Source organism: Marmota monax, unplaced genomic scaffold, assembly GCF_021218885.2.
Source record: "Marmota monax isolate L192 unplaced genomic scaffold, Marmota_monax_Labrador192_F-V1.1 WCK01_AAM20220418_F8-fsc00016, whole genome shotgun sequence".
Taxonomy (NCBI): domain Eukaryota; kingdom Metazoa; phylum Chordata; class Mammalia; order Rodentia; family Sciuridae; genus Marmota; species Marmota monax.
This window is the reverse complement of record NW_026695209.1, coordinates 3,525,085-3,547,716: the sequence shown is the minus strand read 5'-3', so window position 1 is coordinate 3,547,716 and position 22,632 is coordinate 3,525,085. Positions and strand designations below refer to the sequence as shown.

The 22,632-nt window shown below is 38.5% G+C and overlaps 4 protein-coding genes across 8 annotated transcripts in view; 3 read left to right on the top strand and 1 right to left on the bottom strand.

The window, feature by feature from the left end:
- The window catches only part of Jam2 (junctional adhesion molecule 2), a 56,548-nt gene extending 50,093 nt beyond the window's left edge, over nucleotides 1–6,455 (top strand). Inside the window, exons 8-10 of one of the 2 annotated variants that reach the window (XR_006848912.2) lie at nucleotides 1,731–1,884; nucleotides 2,544–2,586; nucleotides 4,355–6,455. Coding sequence is in view for 1 of the 2 variants with exons in the window: in XM_046430562.2 (XP_046286518.1) it covers nucleotides 2,544–2,586; nucleotides 4,355–4,387 (76 nt within the window). In the remaining variant the exon portion in view is untranslated. The remainder of the gene's footprint in view (nucleotides 1–1,730; nucleotides 1,885–2,543; nucleotides 2,587–4,354) is intronic. The other variant, XM_046430562.2, reaches the window with a different exon arrangement.
- A 4,814-nt stretch (nucleotides 6,456–11,269) lies between these two features.
- On the top strand, nucleotides 11,270–12,053 carry LOC124083775 (transcription factor BTF3-like). Its single transcript, XM_046430530.2, has one exon. It carries the CDS (start codon nucleotides 11,312–11,314, stop codon nucleotides 11,798–11,800), a length of 489 nt encoding a protein of 162 aa, XP_046286486.1. The 5' UTR covers nucleotides 11,270–11,311; the 3' UTR covers nucleotides 11,801–12,053.
- An 825-nt stretch (nucleotides 12,054–12,878) lies between these two features.
- On the bottom strand, nucleotides 12,879–21,060 carry Atp5pf (ATP synthase peripheral stalk subunit F6). Of its 2 annotated transcripts, none has more exons than XM_046430473.2 (4): nucleotides 20,916–21,060; nucleotides 17,373–17,551; nucleotides 14,077–14,201; nucleotides 12,879–13,055 (listed from the first exon to the last, which is right to left on the bottom strand). In XM_046430473.2, the coding sequence occupies exons 2-4, from the start codon at nucleotides 17,534–17,536 to the stop codon at nucleotides 13,018–13,020; spliced, it is 327 nt and encodes a 108-aa protein (XP_046286429.1). In that variant the 5' UTR covers nucleotides 17,537–17,551; nucleotides 20,916–21,060; the 3' UTR covers nucleotides 12,879–13,017. The 2 variants fall into 2 exon arrangements, with proteins under 2 accessions (XP_046286429.1, XP_046286428.1); XM_046430472.2 differs by lacking the exon at nucleotides 20,916–21,060 and adding an exon at nucleotides 20,783–20,887.
- The window catches only part of Gabpa (GA binding protein transcription factor subunit alpha), a 33,516-nt gene continuing 31,757 nt past the window's right edge, over nucleotides 20,874–22,632 (top strand). Inside the window, exon 1 of one of the 3 annotated variants that reach the window (XM_046430470.2) lies at nucleotides 20,874–20,997. The gene's annotated coding sequence lies outside the window, so the exon portion shown is untranslated. Of the gene's footprint in view, nucleotides 20,998–21,349; nucleotides 21,489–21,803; nucleotides 22,189–22,632 lie in introns of those variants that run through there. The other 2 variants (XM_046430468.2, XM_046430471.2) reach the window with 2 other exon arrangements.

The window sequence follows — 22,632 nt, the reverse complement described above, 5'->3', positions numbered from 1 at the left end:
TAATTATCTATTTGACAACAATGTTTTAAGGACTGGCAAAATAGTAGTACAGAAAACAAGACCAAAAAAGTTCACAAAATACTGCTTAATAGAACTTATATACTAGTAAAGAAAGGCAGAAAGTCAACAAATATGTGTAGTATACAGTATGTCAGATTGTGTTAAGCAATATGGAGAAAAATAAAGCAAGTAAGAGGATAGGGAATGCACAAGGTAGGAATGAAAATTATTTTAAATAGGATAGTCAGGAAGGGCTTCCCTCAAAGGCGATGTCTGAGAAAGACCTTAGGAGGTGAGAGAGCAAGTCATGCAGATATCCATGAAAAGAATGTTCATGGCAGGAAACAGAAAGAGCTTGAGTGAGCTAACTTTCCATTACTATAACAAATACCTGGGATAATCAGGTTAAAGACAGAAAATGTTTTACAAGTTTCAGTCCAAGATCAGTTGACCTTGTTGCTTTTGGGCCTGTGGTGAGGCAGCGTGTTGAGGCAGGGGGTGTGAGGTTGGACAAATCTGTTCACTTCATGGGGGCCAGAAAGCAAAAGAGAGAGGAAGAAGAGGGAATATCTTCCAATATCTCCTTTTTGTGCCTGTCCTCAATGACTAATTGCATCACACTTGGCCCCACCTCCTAAAGATTCTACCACTTCCCAAGAGCTTTGCATGCTAGGAACCAAGCTTTCAACATATGGACCTTTGGGGGCATCCAGAATTCAAACTGTAGTAGAGCTTAAGACCAAACATGGCTAAAATGTCTAAGGGATATCAAGGAGATCAGTGTGACTTGAACAGAATATAGGAAACAGATAGAAGGAGATGAGTATACAAAAGAGGTCAGATTGTATGGAGACCTTCCCAGGAAGTTTTGAGCAATTAAATGTTGGTACTTAGTTAAAATAGGAAGTCATTGGAGGGCTGTGAGTGGAAGAATAGCATGATCTTACCTAATTCTTCAAAAGTTCCATTTGGCTGCTCTGTTTAGAGTAAACCATGAGGTAACAAGGGGTGTTACTTTATGACCAGTTAGGAAGCTACTGCAATACTCAAGGCAAGAGAAAATGGTAGCTGGATTTGGGGAGGGAGGAGGAGAAAGAAAGGGAAGATACTGGGGAATGAGATTGATCAAATTATGTTAATTGCATTTATGAATATGGCATAATGAATCCTACTATTATACCTAATAATGTGCCAATTAAAAAAAGAAAGAAAATAGCAGTTGGTACCAAAGCAGCAGTGTTGGAGATGTTGAAAAGTGATAGAATTCTGGAGATGTGTGTGTGTGTGTGTGTGTGTGTGTGTGTGTGTGTTTAACTATTTGCTGATCTGTTGGATATGGGCTGTGAGAAAAAGAAAGCAATGGAAGGTAGCTTCAAGGTTATGAGAAGGATATAGTTTCCATTTATGGAAGTTTGGAAGATTTTAGGAGGAGTGGCCTTGGAAGTGGTGGTAGGGTAGATGAAGAGGTCTGCAGTATTTGGAATTTTAATACTCAATAAACTTATTAGACTTCCAAGTATAGCTAATCATTAAGTATCTGAATATTCGATTTTGGAGTTTGGGGAAATAGTTTCACTGGAGATGGAAATGTAGGAGTCATTGGTATATGAGATATGAATGAGATCACCAAAGTCCCAGTTTATGTGTGCTTGATTTGTGACTGTCCTTCCTGTACATATGGACATGGCAGTCCCTACTGTGAGTCTAAGGGCTCTCTCCTCTATTCCCAGCTGCCATGGTTTCAGATACACTGTCATCTACATCTTTTGAAGACTTAGCTACCATTGATTTCCTGTTCCCAGATGCCTGGTCCCACCCCTCATAATATCCCAGTACAAATCCAGGGTGAAATCCAAGTTATCAGGACTAGGAGTAGCAAAGGAGGTGAGTTCAGAAGAGCGGGGTAGCCTGAATGTGTAGCCACCACCCCACCCCATCCCACCCGACCCCCAGGCAGTTGCAAGGACTTCCATTTTATTGAGAAAGATGAAAATAATTGGAGGGTTTTGAGCAGAGAGATCTCATATTACATAAGCAGTGAAGGAGTTTAATGCTTTTTTGAATTAATGTCTCTACAAAACCAGATAATATTTTGGAAAGGAGTATATTTATTCCTTGACACCTTTTCTCCTGTTCATTAAGTCTACAGCTTTTAAAATTTATTGGAATTCTACTGCAACCCCAGTCACATGTAAATCTTTCTATTAATAAAAGTGAATTTTGAGATTACAATAATTAAGCTTTCAAAATGCTTAATGTTAATATATTAAGTTACATAGCAATAATTGCACAAAAATCATTAGTATATTAGCCATGGGCTACATTTAGATGCACAGGGCTTCACTCATGGGTACTTTGTTGCATGGCTTTCTCTGTGAATATTGCCTATAAATACAAGAAATTTGGTTATAGTTATTGGCTAACATAAATATTCATCTTCCTGCTGATAAAATGTATGGAGGTAATGTTAACTAAATGAGGATAGTGTTTCAGAATGGGAGGTGATAATGCAGTAAATCCTGTCTCTTATTTTCCACAAACAGGAAGGGTAGTTCGTCATCTAAAGCCCCTACAATGAGTGAAAATGTGAGTATTTTAAATGTATATTTACAGGACATATGAATAGGGAAGGGAAATGAAGCAGTCATATATAAGTTGTGAATTTTCACTTTTAATGTACTTTGTATTACTGTCTACTACTGGCATCTAGAAAGATGTAAGTGAACATTAGCTTCCTTCCCCCCACTGGTATAGCATGATAAGGTAGCTCAGCATTTGTAGATCAATTACAGGAAGTGATCTTTATTATATTGTTCTTTTTCTCTTATAGTATATTCTATTATCAGTCTGCCTCCTTAAGATCACTAGGCCTGCAGTTTTCAACTCTATTTGATAGATGAGGAGGTTAAGGCTTAAGTTCATATGGGGGAGGGGAGGGGAGGGGAGGGGAGGGGAGGGGAGGGGGGATAGTAGAGGATAGGAAAGGCAGCAGAATACAACAGACACTAGTATGGCAATATGTAAATCAATGGATGTGTAACTGATGTGATTCTGCAATCTGTATATGGGGTAAAAATGGGAGCTCATAACCCACTTGAATCAAATTGTGAAATATGATATATCAAGAACTATGTAATGTTTTGAACAGCCAACAATAAAAAATTTAAAAAAAAAAAAAAGTTCATATGGGATGGAAATGGTGCAGCTGGAGTCAGGTACCTTGTTTCCTAACGCTTTAAATAGATCACTCCCAGCAGATCTGTGGTTCTAGGATTTGCCTTTGGTTATTCAAAGGCACTTGGGAAATTTAAGAATATGAAATATCCTCTGCTAGGGCTAAGAGGATTTTAGAAGTCCTAGAAAGGCAATAAGGATCTGACTCTGATGGTTTAGAGAACATTATTGCTTACGTTTTATAGTTTTTAAGTGACATTAAACTTTCTGGGTTATTTTTTTGAGGAATATAGTGAGGGAAGAGGAGTTTCTAATGTTTTTAAGGTCTTAACTCCCGCTTGAAAACCAGAGGGTTCCCAGAATTCCTCAACACTCTAGAGCAGAGATTCTTAGATTTCCTTTCAGTAGAGCTTAGGATGAGGCATGGACATTAGTATTTTAAATACTGTGAGCCTAATGGACACTAATATTTAACACTGATTTATTGCTCCATAAAAATTTCACAAATTTAATATAAAACTTTGATTTTTAAAATTCATTTACTCCAGAATCTATCACCGAAATCCCCATATATTTATATATAATTTACTACACTGAAAGCATATTGTTATATAATTAGGGAATAAACAATGTGTAACTTCATACTCATTCCTATAATTTATGGAACAAAATAATCCCATCCCACCAAACACTGAAAGGAATGTTGTAACTAAGTTGAAAGAAAAGAAAGACTTTTCCTTTTTTCCTTTCTTTCTCTCTGTTGCCAGTCATTATCTCAGAGTTAGTCCCCTTCAATTCTACCTTATATTCAGCTGGGTTTTTAACCTGACAACTCTGAGCCTCATCACTCTGTGTTGTGCAGGCTGTCATATACTGCAGGATGTGTAGCAACAGCTCTGGCTTCTGCCCCGCTAGATGCCAGTAGCATACCCCTAAGCAACACTATTTTTAACTTCCAGTCCTGCTTCCTCACTTTCTAGACATAATTTCAAGTACCTTGTCTCCTAGTATTTACTTATTTAAATCCCCATAAAACAGATTTCATTAAATATGTGATGGTTTTTATCTCCATGATTCTTATAATGGATATAGTTTGATATTCAAAAGGCTTATATGTATTTCCTTAAATATGTATTAGTATATTATATTTAACCTTGATTTGTTTTCTTTTTTCCCCTAGGATTTCAAGCACACAAAATCCTTCATAATTTAAAAGAATTCTACTTTTAAGATACACCAAAACCACAGTTGTTACAGATATTAAAGTATTATAAAACTCTGCTTTGTCTTAATTTGCAAAGAGGTACATAACAAAATGAAATTGATATTTCATTATGGTTTTTTATGACTTGATTTACCTAAAATTGTTATTTTAAGCAAATAGTTCTGTCATTATCCAAAATATGATCTGGCTTCTTTTGCCTGGACTAAAGAACAGGAATCAAATTACTTTAAAATATTTTGATATTTGTGAAATGTTAACTAATGTTCTAACTTCTAGAGAAAGTTATTACATCATACTGATTGTGAAGTTAATCCACAAATCAAGCAAATACAACCTGCACACACCCTGTGTGCAAGAGTGTTATCTAGGAGGTTAAGAAAATACTGATAGATGCAAAAGGATTCTCTGGTCTCATTTCTACCAAAATCCTCTTTATAATATAATCCTTAGTCCATTGCTCATGTATCACTAATGTACCCACAAAAGGGAGGCAGTGAGGTTGGGTCTTATACCCAAGGGTTTGCACTTTGTATTTACTTTCATTTCTGAGAACCAAAAGTGACATGAAGAGAAATAGCTAATGACCAGGGCTCACAGGTGTGCATAGGACTCACCTGGTGTGTGTTACTTATAATTTTGAGAAGTAAATACAAACCCAAATGGGCTTATTTTATCCCCACTGATGCTTGCTGCTATTTCCTTTCCCTAAGACTCCTTTGAAGAGGCTCCATGACCTTGACATCAAGGCTCAACAGTGGAGCCCACACAACTTTGCAGGTATCTTTTGCTGCATGAGTGGTGGCTTCAAATCTCTGTCTCTGAAAATCATTCATTGAAATTCTGGGCTGGATCAAGTCCTACACTGTTAAAGCCATGGGGTTGCCAATCCTTTTTATGGCAAATCAGGGATTAGGAAATAAGTGGTTATCTGGTAAATAAAATATAAGGAAATGAACTCACTGCCACTCCCTGCCTCTGGCACCTGCTTGAGCCATAAAAGGCACTTGAGGAATGATGGTTGAAATAAAAAATGGGTCTAACCATCTGTTTTCTGAACTGATTAACCATAAAAACCTCCAACTAGTGTTAGAATATGAAAATTCCAACAGGTCACTTAATAGTAAGAGCAATTAAGCTGTGTAAAAAAAAAAGCAGTATCTTTTAGAACTGCTTTTGATTATTTAATCCATATTAAAAACAAAATATGGCTACAGCATATCCTGTTTTCCAGGAAAATCTAGATGAAAAGTTGATTCATGACTTTTGACAACTCTGGCCACCATTAAGTCATTTTCAGAGGAATCTGCTCTTTTCACCCAGTAGCAAAGCAGAGCCCCAGCTTTCACTGAGCAAATGGATTAAGCACTCACCGAATGCCTGCTGTGGACCTGGACACCAGGTCACTGGGAAGATGCCTTTTGTCAGCCTGCTCCCTTTGACTTGTCTGTGGCATTTGATGCTCCTCACTAGAGTCCTTTCTGGTTTCTATAACATGTTCTGCCCCCAAAATCAAATTATGACTATTAGCGATTAGCAAACTTTCTATAAAGGGCAAGATAGTATATATTTTAAACCATATGGCTCCTGCTACAACTACTAGACTCTGCCATTGTCACCCAAAAGCAGCCACAAAAATGAGCATTTCTGCATCCCAATAGAAATGTAGCAAGCACAAGCAGGATTTGGCCCACAGGCATAGTTTCCCAACTCCTGGTGGCAACCCATGGAAAACACCTATCTATAAATTTTTCTAAATGCTGCTTTAATTTAAATAACACAAATTCATATTATAAGAGGAAACTTAAGTAGTGCCTTAATTTCACTAAATAGAGGAAAAGCTTCTTTTTTAAGCTATTAAAGGCTAGATATCAAACGATTCACTTTACGCAGTATAAACATCTAACAGTCTTTGTGCCAAATATATCTTTTACAGTATCTTAAAATATTGTATACAGCTAAGTCAAAATCATTATGTAAAAATGATTTCTTCTACACATAGGATATAGTGTGAGCACTAATTTTTCTAATTATTAAAAAGTTGTCTATCTGTGGATCACTGGTATCTGGGCTGTTTCCGTGTGTGTGTGTGTGTATGTGTGTGTGTGTTGTTGTTGTATGAACTTGAACACAAACAACTGGTAAAATCCCATTGTAATTCTTAGAATTTTAATTTATTTTCATGCAGTGATATTGCATTGTATGAAGATTGAGGCTGTAGAATCAATAATAGTTTGTTTTATTTTAATATTGTTGCTGTTGTAACTAGATTCACTTTATTTTTAGTTGGGGGTTTAACCTAACTAAATCTAGAACAATGGGTTGTTTTTCCATACAACTTTACAAAGAACTTCCTTCAGTCCACAGCTGGTTTTGTTTGATTAAAGTCCATATTAATAAAAATAGCTGAACTTAAACGTTTTAGCTCCAGTTAACAGTGCAAGGGAAGAGTCACCCACCTATTGTTGTTCAGTAAAAACCAGGAAACTACACCCTCTCACCATCTGAAACTGCAAGGCTAGCTCTTCAGCTGCTTATGATTAGAATCTCATCTCTTAGTTTAGTTGCTTGCCAGAATCTCATATGTTGGGAGGGGGGTCCTGAAAATAAGGAAAAACTATTTATTGAACACTTTATATATTATACAGAGCTGGGGGTGGATAGGGGTGAGGGTGTGTAAAGCTCCATTCCTCTCAAAGATGGTATAATGTGCCAATGTCATCATTTTATAGATCAGGAAACCAACTCATAGTTGGTGTCTTGCCAAGTTCAGAGCTGGTAAGTATTTGGGTGTTTGTGAACCCAGACCCATCCGATCCAGGATGTTTCATACACCATCACCCACCCCACTCCCCACCCTCAGAATTCCTTCCTTTTAAATTCTCCTGATTTTCTGTCACATTTTTTTTTCATCTTCATCTTCCTTAATCTCTGGCTTCACAAATTTGTAATGCCTTTCTGTCTTCCCTTTCTCTCCTACTAGTCTAAATGTAGTGGTAGGGCACTGCATGCTCATCCTCTCTCCCCTTACCCTCCATGTAACCAAATCTATAATCTTTTTTTTTTTTAAATACTTATGCTAACCATAAAGAATGCATTTAAGTTCTATTTCACTACCACCATCCTATCTCTAAATTTCTCCATGAAACCTCCCATTTATTCACCGATCCCATCATTAATTGGCTTGAATTTTGTCACTACTTAACCAATCCTATTATCTCATGTTTTTGTTACTATCTCACTTTTTGATTTCTGGGCCATTCTTCCCTCAAGTAACTGTTTTAGTTACATTTTTAATTTCTCCAATTCTACAGCCACCTTTTCCCTGTCTCCCTTCCCTTACACCATCTGTCAGTTGCTGTTTACTGTACTAAACAATTTCAGTTTCCTTCTCCCTCTTTTCCCTTCTGCTAGCTAAAAAACCTTTACTCTTTCTTTACTATCTATTACTAATGTCTAAATTCCATGGCCTTGAATTAAAGGCTCCCCTTGCACCCTACACATTCATATCATGTTGAAACAACCTACCCATTTAGCCATGTGTTCCACTATCCTCTTTAATTGCCTTATACATTTGTCAAACTCAGCTATGGTCATTTTATGTTAACAACTATCCCCCCATACATTTATTTATAATATTCCTTTCACATGGAATGCTGATTCTCCTAATCATAAGATTTACAAATTCCGGGCTGGGGATGTGGCTCAAGCGGTAGCGCGCTCGCCTGGCATGTGTGTGTCCCAGGTTCGATCCTCAGCACCACATACAAACAAAGATGTTGTGTCTGCCAAAAACTAAAAAATAAAAATATTAAAATTCTCTCTCTTCTCTCTCTCTCTCCTCTCTCTTAAAAAATTTACAAATTCCTTCAAACTTAAAATTTTTTTATCTTGTCTCTTGTTCTACAAGTTTTCAGAACACAATTGGTAGTAATAACTGGTAAAGAGATTCAAGGTAAACTAAGCTTTCATTTGTTGGTACTTTCTAATATTTATTTGATTTTTAATATTTATCATACTTTTACCTGACCAAGTTTGGGGAAAAAAATTACAAACTAAGACATACTATAGTATGAAATGTCTCCATACTTTCTATTAAGAAAATGTTATCAAAACACGTGAAAAATGTATCAACAACAAAAACTTAAGACTGAAGGCAGACTGTTTTAAAGCTAAATTTTATCACCTATTTTCTACTTTGTACTATTTTTAAGGCTACTTAAAGGTACTATAAAAATTGGGCTGGGAACATAGCTCAGTAGTAGAACTCTTGCCTAGCATGTATGAAGCCCAGAACCATACACACACATACACAAAGATAACCATTAAGTAGATTTTTTTAAATCTGTAGCTGAACTCCTATAGTTGCCCTTGCTTTTTAATTTTTCACTCCTTTTTTTTTTCCCTTATCCTTATTAGTATTGGGTGTCTTGAACCCAGGAGCATTCTACCACTGAGCCAGATTTTTTTTTTTTTTTTTTTTGAAACAGGGTTTTTCTAAGTTGCTGAGGCTGGACCCAAACTTGGCAATCCTACTGCTTCAGCTTCCCAAGTCGCTAGGAAAAAATTTGGATGTGCTCAATGCTCGGCTCCTAGCAGTACCCCTTCCATTTTTGAGACTGGGTCTAAGTTGCCCATACTGGCCTTGATTTTGTCATCCTCCTATTCAGGCTCCCAGGTAGCCAGGGATACAGGGGTGTACTATTGTATTGGGTCAATCATTCTTAAATTCACTTTACCATTGAATGATATGAAGATAAAAGAACCTTATTTTTTTAAGTCTTAGGGTAATACACAGCACAGAGATGAGGTTTTATAGACAGATAAGAATTTAACCGGGACTTTTTCTTTTGTTTAGAGGCTGAGGACAAATTTCCAGTTCTCTAAAGAAAATGAATACAATGCATATGAAAACCTTCTTTGCTATTCATGAGAACGGTGCTACCTTGAAGTAACCGCCCCAGGCCACTTTCCCTTTAATCCTTAACCCACCATTAAGTACACATAAACTGAAGTGTTGTGTATGAATGGATTAGGAAGGGGAAGGAGTAAGGGAAAACAGAAAGTGATGTAGACAAAAAATGAATTGTCTAAATTTTTTTCAGAATGAATTAAAGTTAGGAGGGGAACTATACAACAACATGCCTCCAAGGAGAGAATTACTTGCAAAAACTGAAGGTGCCTGCCAAGGATACAGTAGCTATTTGAGCAAGGTGAAAGATAGTTGGGGAAAAAATGTGGAGGAGGGTGCAGCACCTATTTTCCTAGGTAAAAACCTGTGAGTTATTATGAGTCCAGTATGCATCTCTGGAAGCAGGTGGCCTTAAGCCTTCTTGCCAGTGTCTCACCTAAAGCAAACATCTGAAATAAGAGACTGAACTTACCATTAGAGTGAAGCTGAGAATTTGAAAGAGATTACCATTGAAGGCAATCCATACAATTGAGGAGACTTCCTAGCCCAAAGGGTAACCCAAGTACTCATAAATACACCTTACCAGAGAACAAGCACTGGGAAACCTTCAACTCCAGGGACAGCAACAATCTGAGGAACAATAGTAGCAAAAAACATACCGAAAAAAGAAAGAAAAAGCCCTAAGTGGTTTAAGTAAAATCATCTAGAACACTACAACAGACAATTTTGGTCACTCTTAAAGGTAGCAATAGATAAGGTACACAAAGCGCTCTTCCAAGTTCTCCCTAATTTTCCTCATCTCAGATTTCCTCTTGGAACTCAGACTGGATTAGGTCCCGTTCTAACACTTTCATTTTAATAACCTATAAAGGCCCTATCTCCAAATATAATCACATTCTGAGAGTACTGGGTATTGAACTTTGGCAAAAGAATTTTGAGGGACTACAATTTAGTCCATAACATTAGGCAAGGGGGAAAACATCTTAAATGGCTAGATGCCTGGATGAGAGCCTTTGTCATAAACATAAAAGGCAGTTTGTCTACCTTGGTCTGCAGAATGAGTGCCTGGCAGGCTGAAGTGCTGAAAAAAGGCTGGAGTTTGCAGAGCTGGGGCAGCTTCACTGGAAAGAAAATGGGTCCTAGGGGAGCTGAAACCTTGACCTACATCACCATCACAGAGGCTCACAGGGAAGACAGGGAACACTTGCCAAACCAAAATTTAACTATAAGCATACAGCCCTATAATGTAGGGAATGGGAGTGGGGTGATTCACAAACAAAATCCTATTTCTATAATGAAAGACAGATTGGAATGTTCAAGAAAACTCCAAATTGTTTCAAGACAGATAAAAAACATATGTATAAGACAAATAGATGTGAAATTATAAAAAGTAAAATTCAACTAAAATACATGGAGACAAGATGAAGCAAAACAGAATCAGTTAGTTCTCTACTTTGAATGGCATTTGCATAACTGACGCAAGGGGCAGCTTGGAAGCAACACAGATGGGGAAAGTAGTGCTGTTTCCTGGGAGGTTGGAGAAAGTCCCTGAGCATTCCTCAAACACACACACACACACACACATAGTGTGTGTATATATACTTATTACTTTGTCCCCCTCTGCTAGGTTATACCCAGTGTCTCACACCTGCTAGGCAAGCACACTACCACTGAGTGGCATCACCAGTTCTCAATTACTTTTAAATAGTTGCATTATTAAGCATCAGTTGATTTCAATGCCTATGATTACTTAAATAAAAGTAGTTAAATCAATCTGTCATTGCTTATCTGCATATATAAAAAAAAAACCTCTTTTCTTCCTACTACTTTACCCTTCCTAATTCCTTCTCCACACATTAATCATACTTATACCATTAAGAAACATTTATATCTAGCTGCCATCTTGCGTCCCTGCGTGTGTGCGCCTATCTCAGCTGGTCTGCCTGAGACCCCCTAAGCACCAACCCTAGTCCCCCGCGAGGCCCCATTTCCGCTCCGACAAGATGAAAGAAACTATCATGAACCAGGAAAAACTCGCCACACTGCAGGCACAAGTGCGAACTGGTGGAAAAGGAACTGCTTGCAGAAAGAAGAAGGTGGTTCATAGAACAGCTACAGCAGATGATAAAAAACTTCAGTTCTCTTTAAAGAAGTTAGGGGTAAACACTATCTCTGGTATTGAGGAGGTGAATATGTTTACAAACCAAGGAACAGTGATCCACTTTAACAACCCTAAAGTTCAGGCGTCTCTGGCAGCAAACACTTTCACCATTACAGGCCATGCTGAGACAAAGCAGCTGACAGAAATGCTACCCAGCATCTTAAACCAACTTGGTGCAGACAGTCTGACTAGTTTAAGGAGACTGGCTGAAGCTCTGCCCAAACAATCTGTGGACGGAAAAGCACCACTTGCTACTGGAGAGGATGATGATGATGAAGTTCCAAATCTTGTGGAGAATTTTGATGAGGCTTCTAAGAATGAGGCAAACTGAACTGATCCACTTCTGAAGAAGATAAACTTGAAGAAGTTACTGGGAGCTGCTGTTTTATATTATGACTGCTTTTTAAAATTGTTTTGTTTATGGATCTGATAAAATCTCGATCTCTAATATTTTTAAGCCCAAGCCCCTTGGACACTGCAGCTCTTTTCAGTTTTTGCTTATACACAATTTATTCTTTGCAGCTAATTAAGCTGAAGAAGCCTGGGAATAAAGTTTGAAACAAAGGTTAAAAAAAAAAAAAGAAACATTTATAGATCTTCCGTAAGATGTTCCTCAGATTTGACCCCAGCTATGGAGACATGGTAAAACTATTTCCCTTTCAAGTTATCTACAACTCATAAGTGTTTATTTCACATTTTTAAAGAAAATATTTAAAGGTTTATATTGACATGTTGGAGATATTATCAGATCTAAAATGTCATGATGATTTTTCCTTTTTAAAATAAAAAAACTTCCTTGAGAGTTTTCTAGGGTTACTGAAATTTTAGCAGTACCCTACTGTCACTAATCTAGGATGTAATTGCTAGATCTTTCATTTCTTGGTCAAAATAACACCATATAATCTTTTTTGTGCCGAGGGTCAAACCCAGGGTCTTAGCACATGATAGGCAAATGCTCTACCACTGAGCTATAGCCCTAACCTCTAATCTTTCAAAGTATACTCCTTTTTAAAGCATTCCTCCCTCTTTGTCACTAACCTTTCCCTTTTCAATCTATAGGAGCTATAAAGGACTCTGATCTGCAAACAAGTCTGGATTTTGAGTCAATAGAAGTTAAAAGCACAATAGATGGTCCTACTTAAATCTAAAATTACTCTTGAGTTTCCTGAAAAATCTATGACAAATGATTTGTAAACCATTTTTTGAACGTTTTAGGAAAGGGTGTATCATTCCCTGAGGGAATTAAGTCCATACCACTGAAAAGATTCCTCCTCTGCACTCTGAAAAGAGCCTGGCAGGGATCTGGGCAAGCTGTATCCAAAATCTCCAACATCTCCATCTGCTTCATTATAGTCAAACAAAAGGATTTAAAAACAACCCCAAGACACATAATTCAATACACTCAAACATACATTCAACATCAGCAGATAATTTATTTGGTATCAGAATTAAAACAACACTTAACAGTTGTGAAATTGTTTATTTTGAAACTTTTAATTAGCTGTACAATTAATTCATAACAAATTACCAGATTCATTTTACATTTCTTCAGGATTGGGGTTTTTCAATGGCTTCAAATTTGGGATCTAAATAAGAAGAGGGGAAAAAAAGGTTCAAACTTAGCCATACTAGAATAAAATGCATCCAGAATGTTTGAAGATTTAATTCATCAATCTTCAGAATTTTTTTTTTAAGTGAACATCTGTCTTTATTTTCCAATCTATACTTTGTGGTACTCAGGATTAAATAATAGGATCTTATGCTTGCTAGGCTAGTGTTCTATCACTGAGCTATATCAACAGCCCTTCCTAAATTTAATTTAGTTTTATTTTGAGGCAGTTCTCAGTAAGTTGCTCAGGCTGGCTTCAAATTTGCAATCCTCCTGCCTCAGCTTTTCCAGTCACTGGGATTACAGGTGTGCACCACCATACCCAACTTGAACATCTGTTTTTAAAATCTACACAGAAATTTAACAATAGTTAAACATTTATTCAACACTTTCTATGAATGAGGCTATTAACTGACTTCATGTATGTCATTTGACTACAACTACTGTGTATAGAGGAAGATACTATCATTCTCCTCAAATATAAGATGAGGACAACAGATTCCAGTGAACTGTCCAAAACCACAGTCAGTAAGCAATACTATTAGGATTCAAGATCAAACAGTTTGATTTCAGAACCCCATTGCTTAAATTGTATGTTATGCCAGGTATAGTGGCACATGCCTGTAATCCCAGTGGCTTATGAGGCTGAGGCAGGAGGATCACAAGTTCAAGGCCAGCCTCAGCAATTTAGTGAGTCCCTAACCAACTTAGGGAGACCCTGTCTCAAAATAAAAAATAAAAAGCACCGGGAATGGGTTCATTGATTAAGCGCCCCTGGGTTCAATCCCTGGTACCAATAAACAAACAAACAAACTGTGTTATATGATCTCCTACACTAGCAGCAAACGCTGGTCGAAGAGCTCCCATGAGCATATTTGGTTCTAAATAAATTCACATGTCATTGTCATTTAATCCTCCCCTGCACAAAAAGAAAGTGTAAATATTCTCCACTTATAATAGTTTCCTGTGATAATGAATCTTCAACCAAAGAGACTTACCTTCAAATTTGAAGTTAGGGAATGTGTTCATGTCCACTTTACCATACATTTGCTTAAGCTTAAAAAGTTCTCTCTCCAAATCTTGTTGATATTCTGGGCCAGTATCAACAGGTCCTCCAGATGCTCTGTTGTGTAAATGAACAAAAAACCTAACTGTATGTCCCACTTTAAAAAACAAAAACTACTCTTCACCATCAAGTTCTAATAGACCTTGTAATGGTATTCATAGAGGGAAAGTAGATTTTTCAGGAAAAAAACAAAAACAAGTATTTCCACTTATATTTCAATTCAAACTATTTTAATATGATGAGGTTTCAAATAAAATGAGGTAATATCAAACAAATCTCTTAACACTCAAAATATGTGTCAATGATCCTTATTAAGTTAGAATTCTTCAGAGTCTAACTTGCAATAAAATGTCTGTAGGCTCTGGAGTCAAAGACTGGTTCCAGGCTAGGCATGCATGGTGGCACAGCCTGTAAATCTAGTGGTTCAGGAAGCTCAGACAGGAGGATCACAAGTTCAAGGCCAGCCTCAGCAACTTAGTGAGGCCCTGAACAACTTAGCAAGACCCTGTCTCAAAATAGAAAATAAAAAAAAAGGGCTGGGGATGTTGCTCAGTGCTTAAGCACCCCTTGGTTCAATTCCCAATACCAAAACAAAACTAGACTGGTTCCATTTGAATGTCATCTTTCCCATTCAGTAAATGCATAAACCACAGCAGGGCAGGAAGTATTCTAAATGTTAAGTTTCAACATAAGAATGAAGGTCCTACAAAACAGGGACTTAAGAAAATTAAAGAGATAATGGACATAGCAAGCATGCAATAAGTATTATCTATTATCATCTGCTTTATATCAACCATCACAAAATACTTTAAAAAGATCTTGTTGCTAGGTCAGACATGGTGGCACACTCTTGAAATCCCAGTGGCTCAGGAGGCTGAAGCAGGAGGATCTTGAGTTCAAAGCCAACCCCAGTAACTTAGCAAGTCTTTAGCAACTTAGCAAGATCCTGACTCAAAAAAAAAAAAGGGCTGAGGAGTAGGTTAGTGGTTAAGTGCCCCTGGATTCAATCCTTAGTACCAAAAAATAAAAAAGATTTTTTTTTTTTTAAATTAAAAGATCTTAAGGTTAGAAGTATAGCTCTGTAATAGAGCACATGCTTATCATGTGAGAGTTCCAGGGTTCAATCCCCAGCATCTAAAATTTTTAAATAAAAAGAAAAGATCTTGGGAATTTTCTCTCTACAATAATGTTCTATCAAAGAAGCAAACTGTTTCAAACCCTCAGCAATTTTGCCATTAGAAGAAAAAGATGACACATTTATAAAAATTTATACTGTCAGGTAGTTAAATGATAAGCTTTGAAGACGGATTTAACAAAAAGCCAGTCAAATTTAGAAAAGATCACCTATACTAAGCTAATCATGGGAAATTTAACAAAGGTGGTATTTGAGATAAATCATGAATTTACGGCTAGATTTTAATTCAAGACCTTCTAAAACTGAAAAAGCAAAGAAATGGAGGTGGCAAAGCACTGGTTAAATGAGGGGACACTGAGCAGTCTAGAAGGAAAATCCAGCAGAACCCAGTTCATGTGAGGCCTGGAACACTAAGCCTGGTGATTTGCATTTTATTTGCTAAGCAATAAAATGAGAAAAAAATTAGAGTTGGGCTTTGGGAAAATGAGTATAGCACCATGGACGAGCAGCAGAAGCAAATATGTCTAATTTATTCTTTGAACAAAATTTTCTGTTTGTCATAAGTGTTACTACCTGCCTACTAATGGATATGATAAACAAAAAAAAAATGTTTTTAAAGAGAGAGAGAGAGAGAGAGAGAGAGAGAGAGAATTTTTTAATATTTATTTTTTAGTTTTCGGCGGACACAACAACTTTGTATGTGGTGCTGAGGATCGAACCCAGACCTCACACATGCCAGGCCAGCGCGCTACCGCTTGAGCCACATCCCCAGCCCCGATAAACAAAAAATTTACAAAAATTCTTTTAAGGGTAATATTTTCCCACATGCCCTTATCAAAGCATTGGTAAATCTGTTAAAAGATATTCCACAAAGACATATAGACAACTCCAACTTAAGAACCCGATAACGATGTTTCTTCTAATGGACCCAATTTTCTTTTCAGTCAGCACTGTTCAATAGAACTTCCTGTAATACCAGACAGGCTCTATATCTGTTTAATATCCACATATATCTGAACAGATATTGATCATTAGGAAAGATATTATGTATTTTTCTTTAAGAATGCTGGGTGGGGATCAAACCCAGGGCCTCATGCATGCTAGGAAAATGCTTTAGCACTGAGCTAGACTCCTAGCCTGAGCACAAGAAATATGGATAAGATGACTGAAGAACTGAATTTTTATTTATACTTACCTGCAATAAATTAGAATTTTAATAGTCCCACATGATAATGGCTGCCAAAACAAATAGCACAATTCTAAATAGAGCCTTCAATCAAGACTTTCAATGTTTACCTTCAGGATATTCATAAGATTCTCAAGAGGGATGAATGACCCCAAACACTGTCCTCAAAGACAGTATAAAAGATCTCTCCCAAGAAGCCTTTCAAATGCCTCAAGATGGAAAGGAGGATTTCTTCCTATGAACTTTCCAAACACAGAATATGTCACTCCCTAAGCACCTAACCATTTACCTTTTGTTGTATTTACTTGTCTAAAAGTTTTTTTTTAAAAAAAAGTTTTTTTTTTAATTAAAGAATATTTTAAAAATGCAGTATTACCCACCAGAGTTAAAATAACCCTGTACTTTGCAAACAGCAGACAACTAAATGAAAGAAATGGAACTATAAATTGATATTTTTCCTAAGATTTGAAAAATGGCTGATGATGGCTAAAGTGCATATCTAAAACTGTGTGGTTTTGTAATCAAACTTTTCTTGGACTTTTTTTTTTATGTCATTTTAGTCTTTTGTCCTTTGACATTCCCAGAGCTATATGACTATGAAAATCAGAATAATTCTCTGACACAAGAATCAGAATACTTTGTTTTCTTCCAAGTAGGCTAATCGATGTCAAAGGGACTTGCTTTCCTCAAGTATAGCTGCTAAATGATTTATAAGATTCTACATACTTCTGAGTTGACTCAGTTCATAATAATGACATTACAGTAAGAATATATTTTAAATGACAATAGACTTTATGGATTTCTTCCTGGGATTCCTTATAAAGAAGACAGTTTGTGACTCAAATCAGAAAACTTTGATATTTTGAATAGTTATATTTACACTGCAGTTGATTTCCTATCTACTTACTGTCTCTTTGTTTTATATTCTCTAATCTTGTCCACGAAGAGTTTCTGTATGGGATCAAGATCCTTATTAAATGCCACTGCTGTAACACCAATGTTCCTCTTCAAATGGACAGAGACTGCAGACCGAATGACAGAGGAGAACTTGAAGAGCCTCTGAAGAACCATGGTGATTCTATGGTACTAAAAACAAGCATTAGAATGTTAATGCACTTCTTGCAAAACACTTCTAAATATATCACATGGTGGGTGTTTAATCCTGCTAATTGTTACAGAACTCAGTCTAAACCTAACCATAGTTCCCTTCCCCTCTCAATTCACACTGAGATTTTTGCTTCTTACTAAAAGGCTCTAGGACCTAGGAACAGTTAGGAATTCAAGCTTGAGGCTCTACCAGCATTACAGCAGAAAGTACAAAATCTGGGATGGGATTTTTTTTCTAACAGCCTTGGACCAGAGGAAATAACAGAAGTAGACTATTAAAACACTACCTACCACCAGCAGGAAAAGAAAACCTGCTCCCAAATGAATGGGCTAGGTTTCTCCAATTCCTCAAAAGGCTAAAATGGAACTAGGCAGAGACTGTAGGCAGATGCTGTAGCTAAGGACAACAGCGGGAAATTCATACTTCACAGACCCACAGGGAAAGAAACTGCTTTGCTTATGATAACTGCAGGTTTCTAGTCATTTAAAAACACCGTAATAACCAAATCATCATCCAAAAGAAAGAAGAGGGGGAAAAAGAAAAAAAAAAAAAAACCAGCACAAGTAAGCCCTGTAACAACAGAAGGTAGGATAAGACAGCATGACCTAATCAGTGAAACAGAATTTGCAAAGGAGATGAAAGTCTGATCTTTTTTCCCCTGGTGCTAGGGATCAAACAAAGGTCCTTCAATGTTAGACAAGCTACAACTCCAGCTCTGAACGTCTAAATCTTAAAAATATGAAATTTAACAATAGCTAAAATATATTATTTTTCTAATTTAAAGAGAGTTCCAGTAGATTATTAGAGGATGATCTCTTTTTAGACCTGGTTTTGTGATTTAATGATCAAATGCAAAAAATATTCCAAATTAATAGAAAAATTTCATCAGATTAAAACTTAAGTTTATAAATTTGAAGGGTTTTACCAATCCCTAAATTGAAATGGTGACAAATACAGCCTGGTGATATTTCTTCTTCTTTTTGAGACAGGGTCTCAAATGTTCCCCAGGCTGGCTTTGAATTCCTGGGCTCAAGTGATTCTCCTGCTTCAGCCTTCTGATGGGTCTACAGGCCCATACCATGTGCTCAACTTGGCTTGGTAGCATTTCTAAACCTAAAAGTGTAGTCCCAATATACTAACATGCTTCCCATGCCCTCCTCCAAACTAATAATTATCCTCATCCCGACACCAGACTTACAAGAAGTCATAATAGATAAGTCCAGTGGTGGTATACAAACCATTACTAATCTATAGTAATAGAGAATTGAGAAGAGAATTGGGAATAAGCAGTTAAGAAGCTTTTAGAGCAATTCAACAAAATTATTTTATGCTGTGAACTTAATAAAAATTATTTGTATTCTGTGTGTTTTGTTTCATTTTTCCCCCTTCATCTCATTTTTCCAATAATTCATTTTCATTGTATTCTTCAAAAGCACCCACCAGGTTGTATGGCCTTTCGCAATGAAAGTTTGAGAAGCACTAGTTAGAAAACACTAGAGTAACAAAATGGTTCTTAAAGTGGAAGAAAGGGGAGATTTTATCTCCCAAGAAACATATGGCAATGTCTGAAGACATTTTTGGTTGGTCTGACTAGGTTGACTGCTACTGGCCTCTAGTGGGCAGAAACCAGGGATACTGCCAAATATTTATAATAACAGCACCCCCACCTCACAACTACCTTATCTAGTCCAAAAATGTCAATAGTGCCAATATTGACAAACCCAGGAATAGCAAATAAAAACTACCCAAAGAAATCATAGGATCAGCAAGATATCCTTCACTAGAGAGAAGGAAAGTAAACCATTGAAGAACTGAAAGAATTCCTGTACTCCATCAGGAAAAAAAAAAAAAAACCTTGAGAAGACTACAAGCCAACAACAAATGCCTTTATAAGGTACTCTGTGTCATTTCATCTTTATACATACATAAATTGAGGCATAGAGGTTAAGTACCCTGGTCCAACATTACACAGGAGAATTGAATCAACATAAATATGTAAAAAAAAAATCATCCAACTCAAAGTTCTTTCCCTTCTGGCAAACTTAAGAACATGCCTAACACCCAGCAGTAATGTAACATCTGTTCAGCCCTCCATATTTTGCAAAGTACTACTTCATATATCCCCTCCTTGTAACTCTGAAAAAAGAAACTTAAAGAGTTTACAGAAAGGTGTTCTTACCCCTGCTTTACAGACGATAATATTATAAGAAAGTTTATTAAATTGCTCACATCCTCACAGTTAATATGCTCTAAAGCTAACCACAAAGACGTCATTCCTACAACAACTTGGGTGAAATTCATTTTCTATTACCTAAGTACCAATGACTCCCAAATAACATCTTTTTCCTGAAGCCTCACAACATATAATAATATTCTACAGCTCTCATGACCTAAACCCTACGCTCACCCCAAAAATGAACCCGTAATCCTTATCAAAACTTGTTGCTCCTCCATCACGTCCTTTCATTTTTCTGATTTAATAATAAGTGTGCATAATCCACCATCACGAGGACATATCAGTACACAAATAGGTGTAATACCACATGCGATAAAATTACTTATTCAAGTACTAGCAGAGCCTATGTTAAGGACCTAACGTAAAAAGAATGGGAAAGGCATTAGCAAGAGGGTACTGCAGCCCTGGCAGTCCTTACCAATGGGAGATAGCACGGGTAGCCTATTTATAGTGACCGACCAGTCAAAGGCTAGTTCATTTGTCTCTTCAGTACCTAATTCACAAAGCTGCCTAACGAAATGTTAGGCACCCTCTCACAATTTTTAGGTGGGATGCACAATTTTGGGATTACTAACTGCCTCTTTCTCTTTTATGGTGCACGACCTGCCCAGTGCATAGCTCAGAAGATTCTCCCGCGTGTCCTGGGCGCCGACAGGTTTGGCAGCAGAGTCCCACCTGCCTGACCTTGGACTGCCCCGAACGAACTTCAGACTCACGACCCCCCAGCTTCCCTTCCTCCCACGTTCGCCTGCGGGGAAGGTATTATCGATCTTATTTTTGGGTCTATGGCAAACTTCAAGGCCTAGAAGCGCGGAGTTCGGTCGTGACCCTGCGCCATGTCACGAAGGTGCCAGGCACACAGACTGCTTTCTCCTCCTACTAGGGAAGAGGTTACAGGCTGCCCCGGCTGTGTGAAGAAACCCAGAATCGCAGTCCCAAGGGGCCAAGTCGGTCTAGCTACCGTCCCAGTCACCTTGCACTCAGTCCCGAGCTGCCAGAGCCACCGACGCCGCCACAGTTGTACTTCCGGCCCTGGCTCCGCCCCCCCCCGCCTACCCGCCATCGCAATGCATTATGGGCGGCCATTTCAGTCGTTCGACGCTCACCGGACAGGAAGCTTCTCGGAGACAGTCTGCGACCGGACGGCTGTAGGTGAGACAGAAGCCAAACAGGAGGAGGAAGTGGAGGGTAAGTGCTTCCGGGTCCCCATGGCGAAGACTCCGCCATCTTTCCTTCGCCTAAATTGACCTTTTTTCCTCTTGGAAACATTGTTCTGTACGCATGCGCACTTTGGCCTTTCACCCCAGTTCCAGCCCCCCCTTCCGAGTCAGTGTCCTGTTTCTTGAGGTTGTTGAGATGTATATAGTGCAGGGAAAGTGAAAAAGTGTAAAACAAGTTGGATTGGGGTGTTGTGCCTCGCGGGCCTCCGTTGCCTCGGGCGTTCGCTTCGCATGCCCTGCTGGGAGTTGTAGTCCTGAACCCGGGGGTGCCTGGGAGGCGGGAGAGGGCTCGGGGTTTCTCAGCGCCTATTCCGCGGGAAGGGCCCAGGAACCTCACACTTCGAGACGCGGGAGCTTCAGGTCTTACCCGGAGAGAGGCTGCACGTGGAGCCCGCGCTGCTGCCGTTCTCGGGCGGCTCTGGAGCGCGGGCGAGGGCGACAGGGCCCATTCCGGAGCGGGTGAGTGCGGCCGCTGGGGAGGAGGGGAGCGCGGGCCCGCGCGGGCCGGCCTCGTTCCGGGGCCTTTTCCCCCACAGCGGCCCCCCCGCGGCCGCCTCTGTGTTTTGTTTCCGCTGGTCCCCGGCGCTGTGACTCCCATTTCCGTTCGTGGAGACTTGAGGGAGACGGGCGGGGAGGGGCAGGAGAGGCTGTGCGGGTAGCGGAGGGGAGGGGCGGGGGGCGAGCTGCGCGGGGCCCGGGATCCCGCGCGCCTTAGCGACCCTGGCAGTACTTGCCGCCTGTCGCGGTTTCCTATGCTTCTGTCCGCTCGTGGCCGGTCGCAGTCGGCCGTGCTCTGTCTCTGTGGTTGGGGCATTCCTGACGCCCCCAGGATTTCACAGGAAGATGCACACCCGCTCTCGTCTTCACTTCAGATCCATTTGTCAATATAGAATTGTCTCACGGTTGCACCAAAACCATTTGTTAGTCTATGCGAGCACCATTTTTTTTTAAACAAGAAAGGAACTAAGGGGATAATAGTGGGTTAATGTAGCTTGCCAACTTTTTTTTTCTAGTTTTTGTGTAATGCGATGTGCGTGTTTGGATTTAGGGAATTGTAGTTGTTTAGGTTAAGGGTAGAGAGGACCGTCCCCAATATTGCATTGCAAAATGATGAGTAGTAATTTAGGAATAAGATCCATTGCATGAGCGTCAACCAGTAGTAAGTATAACTGGTGAGAGGAGAAAAATTTAGAAGGTATTTACTTATGGTTAACATTCTCAGGTACTGTGTTGCCTTAAAACTTAGAGCGGTTATCTCTTTAGCGCCTACTTTAAGGGAATATCTTCTCTAAGGATTTGATTAAGGATTTCCAAGCTTGATTATTTTTATACATACCCTAATGCTGAGTGAACTTAGGACTGTTTTACATGGATTGTACATATGGGAGTATATGTCATGACTGGTGTATGGTCTTGAGATAACAAATACTGAGCTAGATGTTAAATTGAAAGCTAGTCATGGGGGCATAAATAGGCCTAGTACTAAATTAAAACTCTTGGCTTTAGTTGTCCTGTAACTCTTTCTTAAAAAAAAAAAAACTTCAAACTTATAGACAAATTGAAAAAAAAAAATTGTGCAGTGAACACCCATATACACTTCACC